General features: G+C 35.4%; 1 protein-coding gene across 4 annotated transcripts in view; it reads left to right on the plus strand.

The window, feature by feature from the left end:
• The window catches only part of REV1 (REV1 DNA directed polymerase), a 54656-nt gene that overhangs the window by 21483 nt on the left and 15950 nt on the right, over positions 1-17223 (plus strand). For 2 of the 4 annotated variants that reach the window (XM_030959271.1, XM_030959282.1), the window contains exons 5-13: positions 528-677; positions 2712-3424; positions 5216-5323; positions 6840-6956; positions 11589-11721; positions 12686-12814; positions 13474-13628; positions 14557-14676; positions 16090-16310. In XM_030959271.1, coding sequence (XP_030815131.1) covers positions 528-677; positions 2712-3424; positions 5216-5323; positions 6840-6956; positions 11589-11721; positions 12686-12814; positions 13474-13628; positions 14557-14676; positions 16090-16310 — 1846 coding nt within the window. Of the gene's footprint in view, positions 1-527; positions 678-2711; positions 3425-5215; positions 5324-6839; positions 6957-9839; positions 10057-11588; positions 11722-12685; positions 12815-13473; positions 13629-14556; positions 14677-16089; positions 16311-17223 lie in introns of those variants that run through there. The other 2 variants (XM_030959292.1, XM_030959297.1) reach the window with 2 other exon arrangements.

Raw genomic sequence — 17223 nt, forward strand, 5'->3', positions numbered from 1 at the left:
GGAATAACTGGAATGACTGCTGTAGATATTTATGGTAGGTCTGTTTGGAAATTATTCTTCTGCTTAGCTTGCCTCAGTGAATGTTTTACAAGAAGAGGTGATTAACCTTGTGGAATGGAAAAAGTAGTTAATTTTTGACAGTGAACCACATCCTAGCTGACCTCTTTCAAATTCTACCCTAATTTGTTCCATGATAAAGAGCTCAGTCACTATTGTTCAAGTAGAATAACCTGAACCACTAAGCAAGGGTTTTCTGACTGTTTTGTTTACATTAAATGTTTGGAGTTTGTGTGTGTCGCTTGGAAAGAGAAATGGATGTAGACTACTGACCAACACATCCTTGCAAATACATTTTGTTGCACCACTCACCACATCACAAATTACTTTTCATTCAATCCAGTTAAGGGTGAGAAAGGGGTTGTAGAAGGCACTACAAATTCAGATAAGGGGGTTCGTTTAGCATAGAAGGTTGGGATTACTTTAAAATTTTTTAAGCAGTAACCTGATTTTTCTTTTTTTTTTTTCAGCATTAAAGCTGGACGTCTCCTTTCGCACATTCCGTATCAGCTTTACACCAAGCAGTCAAGTGTTCAGAAAGGTCTCAACTTTAACAGCGTACGAAAACCTGAAGATGCTGTGCCAGGTCCAAGCAATATAGCTAAAGATCTCAACAGGGTGTAAGTGTTTCTGATTTTGTAAGACAGGTGCTCATCATTCACCCATAATGAGTTTGCATTTGTAAATAGCTTTTTTAAAGCTCATTTCAGCTTTGTAAGGTCTGAGGTGCTGAAATTTAAAAGTAAGGTATAGCTGTATAAATAGTTGAGGAAAAAACTCCATTACCTTGACTCCAAGCCTTGTCTCTAGTCTTTGGACCACAGTTTGTTTGATAATATGACCTAGGAGTCCTAGGATGTAATGTATCTGTATGGAAGCAACAGGCATGTATTAAAGGGTTCTGATAGGTGACACTGAAAAGTGAGTCTTTATTTCAAAAATAAAAAGCTGGGGACTGCTTTTGATAAAGGTGCCTAGGAATGAATATAAATGCATACTAGTTGTTAATCTCTTTCTTTAGCCTCTTAAAAAAAAAAAGGAAATCACAGCATACATTATGTATGCTAACACCAAGGTTTAAGTCATGCTTGAGAGAGAAGATGGATTGAAAAATGAAATTACAATATAAAAAAGTATCCTAAGACACCTAAGACCTTGAGAGGAGACTTGAAAAGAAAGCACCAGTAAAACTTCTTAACTGGCAGAGGAATTGGAATTTGGAAAGGAACATTCCACTTGAACTCTTCTAGATTTTATTTTTTTTAATAAGAAGGTTCCTTCATCTTTTTCAGAAATACATCTTTGTTTTTTATAGGGAAGAATAATAACATGATAGAATTTTTTAGGTTGGAAAAGATACCTGGATGTCATCTGGTTCAACACTACTGCTCAAGCAGGGCTAAGGATACTGTGCAAGATACTATACTTTCTGATTTGTACTGGTGATCTGAGTTCTTCCACAGTCTGCTGATTTTTTTACAATCCAGCCATGCATAATGCTGAGGATACGAGTAGGATTTGTCTACACTTAGGAAAACAAAATCAGTCTCAAAAAATTAATATCTTAAGCAGTATTTCATACCCATATTTTACAATGAGTGGTAGTATCATCATCATCTCTTACTATTGCATTGTTAAAGATTTTTTAAATGAATAGAATATTCAGACTTCCCAAAATGTCAATGTAGTCTGAAAAACGTGACTTTAAAAGCCTGCCTGTCCATTAAGTATGTGCCACTTAATATACCATTTTCAGCCACACAACTCTTCAAAAATACTATCTTTACTGCAATTTATATTTGGATAATCTTAACCAAATTGTTTTCATGCTTAATTGAGTTTCTGGTTTCAGTAGCACACTGAATAAACTAATCTTTTCCCACTTCTTTTGTGTACTTAAATTACTAGCTTTGGGAGCTGGGAGTCCTGGTTGGGTTTGTTGGGTTTTTTCCAGCAGATCAAGAGTGTATAGAACTCTTGATGACTTTGGTTTTCATTTCCAGAGTTAATTTTTTGAATGGAAGCTTTATCTTTATGCTACTGTGCTTGTGGCTGAATACTTTGGTTTATATGCTTAAAAGCTGAAAATTAGTTTGTTTGTGGTTTTTATCAAAGCTAAATGATTTCTAGAGCTTGAACAGATATTTTCATTACAAAAAAACAAGATGCATCTAACATTAATCCGAAATAATTTCCTAAAAAATAGTTCTTTGTGTATACTTTCTCATTTCTTTTTGTTTGTTTATAACTAGTTTAGGAAAATCACATCTGTTGGTAAAAGGACAGCTCCTTCTGATGGTCTGTGTATTCCTGCAACATTCGTGCTGTGTGTGGCAGTTAACAAACAAATAATTACTGTAATTCAGTGGGAGACTGCCTGCCAGATTAAAGGCCTTGGAAATAACTTTTCTAATGTGAGCACGGTCACTCCCATTTAAACTCCTAGTTAATATTACATGAAATCTCTAAAATCTTTGGTATGGTGTTACATTTTGTGCTGTTGAGAGGATGTGGCTCAGAATTTGAAATAATTGTCTTGTGAATGTAACTGAAGTATAAATTGAGAACAGTTAAGAAGAAAAAGCTTGAAATTACATGTAAATGTGCCCTTTTTTTATAAAAGACATGGTATTTAATTATTATATCTGTTTCAGAAATCATATTAAAAAGTATGAAATGGAAAATGAAATCACACCCAATGGAATAAACAGCTGGAATGAGGAAGACGAAGAAGAAAGTGACGATTTTGGATTTACAGAGCTGGAGGAGATTCTTCCCATACGGAAACAAAATGGGATTCAGTCTCATAAAGACAGCACTGCCCTTTTTAATGGACACACACACACTTCTACCAGTGCCTTAAAGACACAGGATTGCTTGGTGCCCTCCAGCAACGGTGTTGCAGGCAGGTTGTCTCCAGGCCCTGTGCAGGAGGAGGGGAAGACTGACAAAGGCATGGTTGACTTTAGAGACTGCACAATGCAGCAGTTGCAGCAAAGCAACAAAAATACAGACTTTTCGTGGAGTCCACACAGGACTATGAGTAACTCATCCTCATCTTCATTTTTGCACAGTAATGCTAAAATAAATGGTGCTCACCACTCAACTGTTCAGGGGCCTTCAAGCACAAAAAGCACTTCTGGACCTGCTCCTAGCAAGGCAGCTTCCTTACCTGTGTCCAAACCTTCAGATTGTAGTTTTATTTCTGACTTTTATTCACATTCAAGACTGCATCATATATCAACATGGAAGTGTGAATTGACAGAGTTTGTCAACAGCCTACAGAGAAAAAACAGCGGTGTCTTTCCAGGAAGGGAAAAAATTAAAAAATGGAAAACAGGCAGGTCTGCACTTAAAACTGACACAGGTAGATACTTGTTTAAGAAGGTTTATGTTGAGAAGATGCCTTATATCTTCGTACATTAAATGTCCAAATGAGACTACATAGTTTAGTATTGAGTATTCACATTATAGTCAGACTATCTGGAAAAACTTGGTGACTTTGGTGCAGTAAACACTAATGGATGCAAGTGCTTTTGGCTTTGTTGGGTTTTTTTAACTTAAAATGTTACTTAATGTGATACTCTGGTCTATATTCAATTCTTCGTTGTAGAAATAGTATTTCTGACTTTACCAAGATATTTGGATTCATAAGGGAGAAAAATACTATGTATATCTAATACACAAATCTGTAGTTGCGGTGTGAAATCTGCAGGGGGGAAAAAAGAGAAGAAAAAATTCTTACTGTTTAGCATGAGCATTTAAAAGATGAGTAACATTTGGACTTTTTTTTTTGTTAGCTAAATTTTTTTTTGTTAGCTAGAGTTTTATATAGCTCTGTGTCTGTTATAAAGTGGGTAGTCGTGTCATAAGAGACTTTTAAACCTGGCTTGAAGAGAAGTATTTAATGTCATTGCATCAAGGGCCAAAGTGAAAAAATGTAGAATTCATTAGAGTCAAAATGTTACAGATAAAATATTTTGCATCTTTAGAATCTCTTGTTTACAGTCTTATTAAATTAAAAGGTTAGCTCTGTACCGTTAAAGAGATTCTGAGTCCTGTGCTGTAAAATTATTCACTTGTAATCATATGAAAATATGCTTGAGAAATTGCCACATCAAAAAAATTGTTAGATAATAAATTTACTGATTCTGTGTTTGTGTTAGGACACCCCACTTATCAAACATGTTAGCTTATGAACTACTTAATGTGTATTTTTTAAATCAAAATGTGGTATAAGCTAATATATTTATGTTTTCCCTTTGATTTGGCCTAGAGTATTCAAATAGTTAATGCCTGTGGTTCAGTTGACAAGTAACAGCTCCTTAACTCAATGGCTTGATTTGTAAATACGCCCATTATAAGACAGTCCTTTTTTTTCAAATGAGTTCAAAATGTAAATTATTAAAACCAAGAGGATATTTTTCTGATTATTCAGTTAATTAACTCACATGTTAAGTGGAACAGTTCACTTGATGTATTGAAGTATTCACTGTTACACTTTATGCATTGTTCAAGTTAATTTTTTTTGTTAGATATTGCCACCTTTGGTAGGTCAGCAACACAGACATGCAGACTTGAACCTGTAGAAAGCATTTCCAGTGTGTTAGGCATGTACGATCTTCAGTGAGGAGTTACTTTGCTCATCTTTGCTCAATGTTTGCATGCATCTAAGTACAGCAGTGACAAAATCCACTTGCATGGGACTTTAAAAACTAAGTGTGGTGTGTTTCATGAAGAATAATGGTAGCTCGTAGTGCAGCCAAACTTACATTTTTATTTTTTGAAGCAGTCATCTGATTGATGAACAAAAAGGAGTAAAATTCTCTTCTGATTCAGTGTTAACATAGCGCAAGTAAGATCCAGTGCCAACAACATGCATTATCTCCTTGGATTCGGGGAACCTTATTAGGGTAAAAGGTGTTAATTATAAGAAAATAAAAAACAGAAACTCTAAAGTTAATTCATTGTTTAGGCTGTTTGTCTACTGCTTATGTTTACTTTTCTCAGAGTAAATGCCTTCTTGGTGAGAGGAAACAAAAATATTTATGGTTTAGAGGTGGTAAAAACTTGATAATAGACCTTGATGACTACTGTGAGTAGCACTGAAGTGTGTAAATTAGGGTTCAAGTTTTCTGTTGGTGTATCTTCATACTAGGTAATGTGTCTGTTGCGAGCTCAGCCAAGCCACAGAGCTGTATAATGCACGTGGATATGGATTGCTTCTTTGTGTCTGTGGCTATCCGAAATAGACCAGATCTCAAAGGTCAGTATTTTAAGTCTGTGTGTTACAGTTTACTCAGTTAAGCCTTTAAAAAATCAAACTTGCACAATTATAAAATTAATTTGGCATATTAATCTTTTTTCTTGCATCTTCAGTAGTTAGGCCATGCAACTTTCATATTCCTGTTTATTTTCTCACAATCCAAAAGCAAGTGGAAGAGAGAACTGGAATTCTCCTTGCTATCTCCTTTCAGTAGCTAAAGTAAGAAGAGAGAAGTTAAATCTGTAGTAACTATTCTCTGTGACATTGTACATAAACTTACTCAGATTTTAATCTACCATATTAGAAATTGGAAATCAAATTTCAGTTATACTAAAAAGTGGCGTATGAGCACTGTCTATTAAAAGAAAAAGAGATAAATTAAAGAAAATAGGATTGCCTAATATTCTTCCTGAAGTAGTTTATGCAGCTTTGTTTAACTAGAAAAGTAGAAAGGTCAAGGTTGAGAATTATTTGTCTCTACCTGATGCATATTTTTCAAGAGAGTTTGCTTCTCCTTTCCTTTCTTCTCTAAGCTATTACACTTGAGATTAGGACCTGGAGGATTCAGGAACAATTCAGTTGGCATTTAGAAGTCTGAGTTGTGTGATCATCCTTAAGACACAGGGGAGTTAGTGGAGCACCTTAGCAGACTTTGGAATAGTAGTACACTTGTAGAATAGTACACTTTTCTACAAGTGTACTGTTCAAAGTGGAGATCCTAGTTCTGTGCAAACACTGAACTTCAGGGGTGCGCAAGTTTGAGGACTTGTTGCAGTGGAGAACATCTCACATTTCCAGCTATCACAGACCTTAGGAAAAGAGTAAGTTGCATATGTGGTTCCATTGCTCTCTTCTGTCCAAAGGCAGGAGCAGCTGTATCAAAGATTCTTCTGCTATGTTTGGTTCTCTAAAACTTGATTTCCTGCCAAGTTTCAAATTGCATAAAGAGTGTAGGACTTTTCTGCAAATACTTTTTCTGTTCCACAAAAGTTTGCCAGACTTTTCAGTGCATAAATTAGCTTGCTTTGGAAACACCATAGAGGTGTTGATATTGCAGAAGAGTCAAAATTTACTAAAAATTTTGGTTTGCACAGTTAAACTAAGTGGAACTAAGTGTTTTGGCATGTGTGTATTTTTCTGATTTACTTAAGCTAATAAACATGGTGAAGTATTTAAAATCAGTCCAATGTTTGCTGTATCTTAAACTAATGAATCATTAGGTTACTGGTGACATTTCAGGGCTTCCATTTATATTTGTTATTAAAGACAAACTAGTATTAGCTGTATTTTCACTTGTGAAAAACTTCTTCACATGTGACTGCAATTAAGACAGGTTTGTTGTCACAATTCCAAGGCCATTTCGTAGCTGTTCCTTCTGCCTTGATAGCACTTTAGCTTGAAAGAAAGTACAGAAAGTAAATTAAAAGTCCTTATGATCTTATCCTAATTGTGTTTTTATTAAAATGTAAGCTGTTATAGGTATTGACCTATAAGTATATGCATTTTTTCTCCACAGGAAAGCCAGTAGCTGTTACTAGTAACAGAGGTACAGGGAAGGCACTGCTGCGCCCTGGTGCAAACCCCCAGCTTGAACAGCAATATTACCAGAAAAAGCTATTGAATGGCAAAGCAGGTACAGATAAGTCTGTCTGTATGTATGTTTTTAACTGTTGTTATGGAAGACTTTTTCTTTAAAATTATTCAGAAAGTGTACCATGGATAAATTTATTTCTTTCATGTGGGAGATTTCAGAAAAGAAGTACCTTTGGACAGCACAGTGCTCTGTGGCCTCAGTAATAGCAGGACACTGTGGCTTCTTGTTAGTTAGCTTTGCTCAGTATGGGTAAATAACTTCAGAGTAATTTTCAGTTTTACTCACTTTCTTGAGGTTGAGTGTAAGATAGAATGTTAGTAGTTGTTTAAAATGAAAAATAAATACAGGTTGTCCAGGATCACTTTTTTCTCAGAAAGTCAAGTATAGAGAAGAAGGTGTAAAATAAATCTTAAAAGTCTACTGCAGAGTTTTTTTCTGTAAAAGTAGTAACCACAGCACATGGCCAGTGAGAAACTGATTGTTTGAAGTTGGCTTTTGAGTTGCATATGTAGAATATCTGTGTACAATGAGTTAATTTGGGTGGTCCATAGAGCATTTTAGGTCTCTGGACAGCCTGTGCAATTTTCATGAATTCTGTTTGTTCAATATTTTGCTTTTTTAAAACCACGTTATCTGTTGTAGATTGAGAATTCCATACTTGCCTGCAGTAATTTAGAAATATGTTACTTTCTGTGTCCTCAAGTAGTTGTGTACTAATATAAACCAAAGTGTTATTAATAGGTTTTATTATACTGCCTGAACTTTATTTAGTATGAGAAAGTATATTGCTAAACATTGGCAACTTAAGTGGCCAGTACCAGTCTTAGTTAATCATCTAGAAGCATAGTTCTTGCCACAAAGGTGGTAAAAAGTGCATATACAAGGGGTAGCTGCTATTTAAGTTTGGTTTAGACTTGGAAGTTGAGTTTCTCCTTTGCCCTTTTGTATATGCAGTTTTTACCAAATTTGTGGTACTAAGTACTATTGTTATAAAGTTTACACCTCAGTGTTTTGTTTTGGTGAGACAAAATGGGGAAAAGACAGCTTGTTCTTCCATGGTTGTTTATGAAACGTTAGTACTTTGGAAATTGGCAGCTTGTTGGGGGTTTTTGAAGACATTTATACAGCCAAGGTATTACTGGAACTGATGCCATTTTATTTGTCTTCTTTGCTGTAGTTTAAGAACACTTCAAAACTGAGATAGAATATACACTTGTGGAACCCACAAGCTTTTAAGGACTTTTCAGTATGCTCCAGACAGAGATAGCTGTGGTCTTTATGGAGTTGGATTTTCTTTAGTAGAGTTTGTGTATGAAGTGTTTATGGGTAGTTCAGTTTATACAGTGACTTGTTAACTTTTATTAGAGCCTTGAACTGGATAAGGATGTGACTATACAACTGAGTGGTTTGGAGAGTTAGATGGTTGAATTGCAGTTTAGCTGATACCTAGCATGTTCTTTTGATTCACAAATTCAGTAGTATCTCTTCTGCTGTATTGATTGCTTAAGTGTACAGCAGCTTTCAACCTCATTGTATAACAAGCTCAGTTTCTTACTGTGGCAGCTTTTTTCTGGATATCACACATTCATTTCTTTAACTTCAGCATCCAGTCTCAACTGGCTTGCATGCAGGCAGGCAGCTACCTCTTTCTTTCTTGACACTTGGGCTGATTGTGCAGCCTATTGTTTTGGTGAAAGGATTTTTTCCAAACACTCTTTTTAAAGTCTCTGTTTCATTAGCTGCTGTTCATAATATTTTTGAGTCTCTGTTTATTTTATCTCCATGTGCAATCATTTTGCCAATTAAAAAAGTCCCGAACCTGTTGTTTCTGCTTGCTTTTTCTCAGGGTTTGTCTTCCTTTTGGGGTAAAGAAATTACAGTTAGTTATGGTCTTAGATGTAAAGGTGGAATTGCTGATTAGGCTTCTCAGACATCACAGTATCTTAGAAAGTGACACACTTCACAGCATGTGTTTAATTGTGCCGTGCCACAGGGAAGTACAGTGCAGTAGGCACAAGCATTACATGCAGAAATGCTTTTACAAAAATGTCAAAAATACAGAATAGTAAATTAGGCTGTTAAAACAGACACAATGGGGACATGTTATGTAAATGAAATAGAGAGGTAGTTGGGAGAAGCTTAGAACATGAGCATATTTTTACATCCATGCTTCAACATGGAACCCACTTCAATTTTTGGTGCTTCATACTTTCCAGGCTGTTCTCTGATATTGCCTTCTCCAGATCTTGCTTATTTGAAAAAAGGTTCCAAATTACAAACCAACCAAAACCACAGAAACAGAGCACTTCACCCCCTCAAAAAAAAAACCCCAACAAAAATACAACCAAAAAAAAAAATCCCAGACACAAACCCCAAACGCTTGTGAATCACTTTTGACCAAATACTGAATTCTGCTGCTTCATTTACTTCTTTTTTTTTTATTACTTCTTTAGTGATACTGGTTCCTGACTTTGTTCTGCACTGCTAAGCAAAATCTAGTGTCAACAGAATCTTCAGTCTTTTATGAAATACTTTCTTTTTCTTGTATTAATTCATCTAAAAATGCATAACTTGTAAATTTAAAAACTTGATACCCTTCTCACCCTAAATCCCCAAATTGGAGATAGGCTTTCTAGATAGTAGAAATTGCTTCTCTACATACATGCCATCTTTAACATTTCATGTTCTAAAATAAAAGATTAACATATGTTAATCGGGATTCATAGTTTGGGGTCTCTTCCATGGCCAGGATGCCCAAGATGTGAATGTTTTCTAGACTTCCTTTCCCTCAACCCTAGAATCTCCCTTTTCATTCTAAAGAGCAGCAGATTTTAACCATCATATTAGTCACAGATTTATTCTCAGCGATTTCTTTTTCACAGACTTGGGTCCTGGCCTCTGATTTCTCCATCCGTTGCTCCACATTCACCATGTGCCTGTCTAGTTTCCCAGCTTTTGAGGAGAGGTTCTCTACCTTGCCTTCCATTGAGGACAATGTGTTCTGCATTGCCCTGAATTTCACATGAAGTGACTCCATCAGCTCATGGGGGGATCTGCTCTGCTGCGATGTGGAAAAAGTCGGCGAATCCAGTGAAGATAGACAAGATGACAGCATCATCTCAGGCCAGGGCACAGGAAGGCATGGACTAAAGAAGTTGTTCTTGTCATTCTTATCTTTATTTGGGGCATAATTTTGCTCTAATTTTCAATTGCAGACATCTTAGGTAACTTATTGAGCTCATCATAAACTAAAATATTTAAGAAATTAAAAAGTGCACAAATTTAGCAGAAATTCTGAATAAAAGCAATTTTCCACATGAGTTAGGCTCTACCCCTGGTATCTCCACTCACTCATTACACCACTTTCTCTGGTTTGATAGCTACTCATATGTGCACATAGCATCAGGTTTCCTTTCAGTCAGATTGCTGGTGTGTAAGTTGTTAGTACTGTGGAATATAATTAGGCATTGTGGCACTCTATATTCATTGTGGGACTATAATGAACTCCCATTTATTATATTACAAAGGTGTATGGTATTAAATGGACTACAGTAATGAAAAAGAACTGCATAGTGGATTTCATTTTAAATAAATAGAAGCATTTTATCTATATGATACCTTGTTGTTTTGAATCTGATGGGAGTTGGGGCAGGCATAGTAGTTTTTGCATCTAGTGATTTTTTTCAAGCTGTTTCGTATTTAGACTATAGCACGTATTTCAAGGTTTGCATACTACAAAAACCCAAATAGAACTAGAAATCTTTTGCTTGTTTCCATTATTCAGTGTCATGGAATTCTGTCTAGTACCTAGTACCCAGTGGGCCTGGAGGATCCTTTAAAATTTATGTAAGAATACATAGTAAAGTTTTATAGAATGAGGGAAGGTCTTTCTCATTTTAAGTCTGAGGTTGCCGTACTTATAATTGTATCATTTTGATCCAAGATAGGTTTGTGGTGATATTTGAAAGAAATTGACACATCCTAATAAGAGAGTAACTAATAAGTAAAAGCAGAAGTTATTTCAGTTAATATCCCCATAAGAGTGTTAAAGAAAATAGAAGTTTCTAGCTAGTGTTTTTTATTTCAACTAATTGTCATTCTGGTTTTCACTTCTTAAAAATCACTTTGTGGTATCTAGACTATTAGAAAAATAGTTTCAAGTATGATATGAAGTGGATTTATATTCTATATGAAATTTCAGTGTTTTGATATCAGAGGTGCATTTTGTAAAGAGGAACATAGCTAACTGTCTTCTTGTTTAGTTGAGCAGTTGTTAAATAATTTTAGTGTCTTGTATTTGTTGGCAGGATGTGGTTCTAACATTTAGCCAAGTGTGTTTGATCATTTTTATGGTCAGTAAAGCTAAGATCATTCTTATTCTACAGTGTGGTATATGTAGTCACCAATGAGCTGCTGTCTAGTAATTTTGGGGGAAACACCATTTTTCTATTAATATTGTTCTCAGTAGTATGTACAGACCTATGCAGAGGGACATTACTGGGGAAGGGGTCTGGGTTTTTTTCTGGACCACAGTATGAATCGATATTATTAAGAATGTCTTTGTCAAAAGATAGAAGTATAGAAATTGTATAAAATCGGTAATTTTTATTTTATTGGCATTCATTCTGTTGAACTCTTAGGAAGAATAACATGGACAAATTTTTTTTTAAGCAGAAATTAGAGTACCTGATCAGTTGGACTCATCAGTCTGGGAGCGTACGGATTCCACACATGTGAACGGAGCTGATTCCAATCTCACTGTCCTGTCCATGGCTGAAATAGCGTCTTGTAGTTATGAAGCCAGGTAGGTAAAAGTTACCCATTAGTCTGCTTGAAAATCCCATACAGATAGGCATAAGATGTCCAAAAATAGGGGTTATTAGTGTCTTTAAATTTCTCTAGAGAAAAAGTTTCTGTTCAAAAGTTGGAATTATATAGGTTGTTAGAATTTAACAGAAACTCTTCCCTTTGGATGCTGCTGCTTGGTAGATGCTGCTCGGTAGCTCTCAACCCAGCATACGTATAAGTTGAAATAAAGCCTGTGAAGAAAAACCTTGTGCCTTTCACTGTGATGCTCTTGAATTCATGTTATCATCATGTCTTTGTATCAAAGTTGCAGTATTCTGTAGAACTAATGACACATTCTGAAGGTTTTATTTCAAACCGAAAGTGTGACTATTGAAACCATTTTTTGCAGAGACTTTGCTGACCATCTCCAATGACCTAACTTACAAAGGTTTAGAATATGAAACAACTTTTATAAATATAAGCACAGTGTCCAAAATACAGGGGGTTTTCCCTTATGGAAGTAATACTCCAGAAATTATTTCTTGGTTGGAAGCTTTCTTAGGCTTGCTAGGATAAGCAGGCTTCTATTTGTATCTCAGAAAGACTTTATTTATTAGCAGGAGCCTAATTATGTAAGCTTGCACCTTGGACTATAAGATCTCTCTGCCTTAGTCACTGTGGTATATGTGTGGTTTTAATTGGAAGCGGAAGATAGCAAGTGCGCTTTTTGGAATCTTTGTCTTTAGCAGTTTCTTAATGGCAGATTTCTCATGCTCCATGGCTTAATAATAATAGACAGCTAATTCAAATACTCTGGTTGCAGTTATTTTTTTAACCTATTAAGTTTCTACCTGTTGATTGAGTTCTTATTCCCATTTTTGTTAGGAAAGACAAATAATTAAATTGAAAGTATTCCTAGTTAATTTGTGGAAAAGTTTGCACTGTGTTTACTTGGGATTTATTTTATTATTTAATTTTAGGCAAGTTGGCATAAAGAATGGAATGTTTTTTGGCCAAGCAAAAAAGTTGTGTCCAAATCTTCAAGCAGTTTCATATGATTTTGATGCATACAAAGAAGTTGCACGGACAGTATATGAAATACTAGCAAGGTAATGTTTGCATGGTCTTCATGGTAAGGTTATCAAACATATTTTGTTTGCCACTACTGAATGCTATTATTCATTTTGTATTTTCATCTCCCCCTTTTCAGCTTCAGTGAAGTTATTCCTGTTTGAGGTCTTCCTTTGTAGTATTTTTGTTACTTTGAGCGCCATGCTTCTGAGCCTTCTTTTATCCTGAAGCCAGATGCTGTAAGCAATCAACATCTGACTTCCAAATGAGTCACTGTTAATTTTTTTTACTGATTCACATAGTGAGAAGCAGATCAGTGCTTAGAAGGGAGATCCTTCCAAGAGATGTTTTTTGAGTAATTGAAGAATGGGTTATTAAAGTAAAATCTATTAGAAACTATTTTCTGAGTTAAAATGCACTTGAAATAAAACTGGAAATTTGTTATTATCAATGAAAAACAAATATTCCACTCCCTCTCCAGCTGTTCCATTAAAATCAAGATGCATGTTGAAATTAGTCTTACGTTAGTAATATTAATGTAATTTGCTGTTTTAGCATTTTTAATATCTAAGTGATGTGTGATACCAAATAGGCAGGGAAATGCCACCACAAAAGGAAGACTTTATTTGCTACATATTTGTTTTAACAGATGGTGAGCTGTTGCTGGTGTTTCACCTGCTTTACTTTGTGTTGATAGCTATACCCATAACATCGAAGCAGTCAGTTGTGATGAAGCACTAGTAGATATCACTGAAATCCTCACAGAGACCAGACTGACTCCTGATGAATTTGCAAACGCTATCCGCACTGAAATCAAAGACCAAACTAAATGCACAGCTTCTGTTGGGATGGGTAGGTAACTTCATTTCTGTCTACAAGCAGTGACTGCTTTTGTTAATATATCAAAGCTGCATAAGTTTGCTGAAACTTCTAAGTGTTTGTGGAATGTGTTACCATTTATGTTAAATTAGTGTGAATAAAATTGCAAGAAAATTTTCTTAACTGCAAAGTTGTAATCAAAAATGTATAAAATGTAAAATGTATAAAATTTCATAACAGAGATCACGTGATATTCTGAATTGGAAGGGACCAGCAAGGATCATCAAATCCAACTCTTAAGTCAACAGCCCATCCAGCTGTCACTTCTTCTTTATCTGAACACTTTGCTAAAATTCCAGTCTTGCATTCATTTTTATGAAGTGCTTCCAGTAAAATGTTTCCAGTAAATAGAAGAAGAACACAGATTGTGTTCCTTAATGGAGATAGCAGCAAGAGTTTACAGGGTGACATGATCTTGCATAGTTCTTAGAAGATATTGAGGGCAAAGATTTGTGATTTGTAGTAGATATTGTATATTAAATCACACATCTGAAAATACTTCCTTGATTTGTTTCTTCTTGGCTCATTCCTTTCTCCTTTCTTTTTGTTCCTAATTAATACTAGAGTTAAGTATCTGTACATACTTGTACTGATTGTATATAAGTGTGTGAAATCCACTTGTGAGACAAGCTGAAATTCATGACCCCAAGGAGAATTCTTCCCTTATTAACTTTGTAATTGCAGTTAGCACTACAGTTTCGCTGCTGTTATAGTAAATAAGTGCTGGCTGGTAATTTGAACGTAGATGCTGCAAATATATATGCATAGATTTCATTAAATTCTTGGTAAAAGTTAAAGAATTTGACCATAGTTACTGCATTTCTTTCCTTGAGTGTTGAACTGTGGCATTCTACTTGAAGAGAAGTTACCACAGACATGCTTTAATTTGTTGTTTTTACAGGTTCCAATATTCTGCTGGCCAGAATGGCAACTCGAAAAGCAAAACCAGATGGACAGTATCACTTAAAACCTGAAGAAGTGGATGATTTTATCAGAGGGCAGCTTGTTACCAGTCTTCCAGGTACTCCTGTCTTCTAGAGGCCATTTTAGCTCCTGATAATAAACCAGTTTCAGCTACAAATTTGCTTTCTAGTTCAAACAGGATTAGCTGCTATTCCATGTTTAGGATCCAAAATGTGATAGACAGTAAAGGCATATGGCATCCATCTGTATTGAAAACAGGCTTTATTATATTTTTATTGTTCCAGGAGAATACTTTAAGGGTTTGTAACATAAAGCATTTCCTGGCATGTAACTGTATATTGTTACTTAGTACACACAGATATTGTACTGTGACACAAGCATGGTGCAAGAAGTGCTGAGTAAGCCCTCATTTATGCTTTCAGCAATCAGCTGACTTCAGCCTGCATGTATAAACATATATTTAGTGTTAGATATTAAAAATAGTATTTTTGTCTGTTGAAGATTAAAAAAGGAGGGCGGGGCAGTAAAAACAGGCAGCCATAGACACTGAAATATAAGAGTGGTAGAAATAGCATCCACAGACCAGGTGCAGGTTTGCCAGTAATTCTCGTTATGTAACCCTTAGTGGCCAAACACTATTTACAGCACAGCTGTGCTGTAATTTCTCTTTGGCATAACTTAAAGGAGATATTTTTCCTCCACAATATTACTCATATAGAACTGTGCTTTGACTTTAATGTTTTAAAAGTTTTCAGAATTCACTTGCATGTTCATAGTAAAAACATTTTAGTGTTTGTGTTAGTAATACCCCCTCAACAGAGAAACAGATTATCAAGAATAGAATCTGATTACCTAAGATTTCCAATTTTTGCTGACTTTGGTAGTGTGAACTCATAGGATTAATATTTTATGGAGGTAACAGGCCACCACTCCAAAACCCAGAAATATACTTCAGTTTATCACACTTACATATGTGCTGTTGCCATGGATACCTACAATTTCCAATGCTTGATAATTCAAAGCACAAGTGATACAGGTATGCTATCACTTCTGCCTGAAATATTATTTTTCTACCAAGGAGGCACTGCAACAATGGTGACAATATTTGTTGGTTTTCATTTAGATTAGATCACTTGTACATGAGGGGAAAACATATTACTTGTTGGACACTTGTTTTGGACTGAGTTGTTGGGGGGATTCAGACCGATATAATCTGTAAGAGGCAGACAATTTCCAAGCAGGATTCATTCATATTTTACCCAAAAATAAACAAACATGCTGTAGTGTGACATCTTAAATGAAATATGTGAAACAGATTAAAGATACACTGGTGATGACAGCAAAAGTTTCCATGCAAGCCATGTTTTATGTAGCAGAATTTATTTTACATATATTTATTTGTTAATTTGATAAGACTTAATATAGGTTTAAAAATAAAAATTTTATGTAATCAGTGCCTAACAGGCTTTGCATTGTATAAGGTTAACAGAACTAATTGCTTTGTTGTTAGGAGTTGGCAGGACAATGGAATCTAAGCTGGCTTCTTTGGGAATTAAAACCTGTGGAGATCTGCAGTGTGCTTCAATGTCAAAACTACAAAAAGAATTTGGCCCAAAAACAGGACAAATGCTCTACAGATTTTGTCGTGGTTTGGATGACCGACCTGTTCGTACAGAAAAAGAAAGAAAATCTGTTTCAGCAGAAATCAACTATGGAATAAGGTTTACACAGGTAAATTAAACTTGCTTCTTTTTTCCAGTGACTTCTTTCAGCTATAGAAGAATCTTCTCATATTCTGATTATTTTCACTTACACTTTGATCTGTTAGAGCACCATCTTAGCCACGAAATAGAAATGAGGAAAATGAAGAAGTAGGAGACCAAACGATAAAATGGGAGGAGAGACTGCAAAAGTATTGCACTGAAAAGAAGCTTGCACAAAATTAGCTGGCTATTCTGCATTCGTTATACAAGTCTGGTACAGAAAAAGAGAACTGCAGTAGGTTTGTCAGCACCTAGCATTCTCTTTCATTTAAATGCTGATTATTCGAAGATGCCAGTGCCTGAAACTATCACCAGCTGCTCCCGTGCAAAATTTCTATTAGATTTTTTTACAATTTTTCTTTGGGGGGGAGTGTTATTAACAAAATTGTATTTAAAAAGTAACTCAGCACTTGAGTATTTATAGAAATGATAGGGAAAAAAAGGAGTTTGAGAGAAGTTTGACAGTGTTGTGTAGTCCAGACCTTTGCTCAAAGCAGGGGAAGCTAATAAATCAGATCAGTTGCTCAGCACTTAATTCAGTCTGGCATCAGAAATCTCCAAGAATGAAGACTGCAAACTTCCCTGAGCAGCATGTTCCACTGCTTGACTTTCCTCATGGTGAAAAAGATTTTAAGTCCTGTGCTCTTCATGTTCTAGGTTTGTGCTTAGACTTGCAATTCTGTGTTGGGGTTTCTAAATACATTTTTGAAAGACTTCTTTCAACATTAGGACAGGAATCTACCATTTTGCCTAAATTAAGTGACCTACAGTGAAAACAAACCACTTGAAGTTAAATGAGACAATTACTTGTGAGTCTCAGCTTACTCTTTTCAGTTTATGCAATCTGGATTGTATTAACCCTTAATGATTTACTTTCAGTA

The sequence above is a fragment of the Camarhynchus parvulus genome, chromosome 1, assembly GCF_901933205.1.
Source record: "Camarhynchus parvulus chromosome 1, STF_HiC, whole genome shotgun sequence".
Lineage (NCBI taxonomy): Eukaryota > Metazoa > Chordata > Aves > Passeriformes > Thraupidae > Camarhynchus > Camarhynchus parvulus.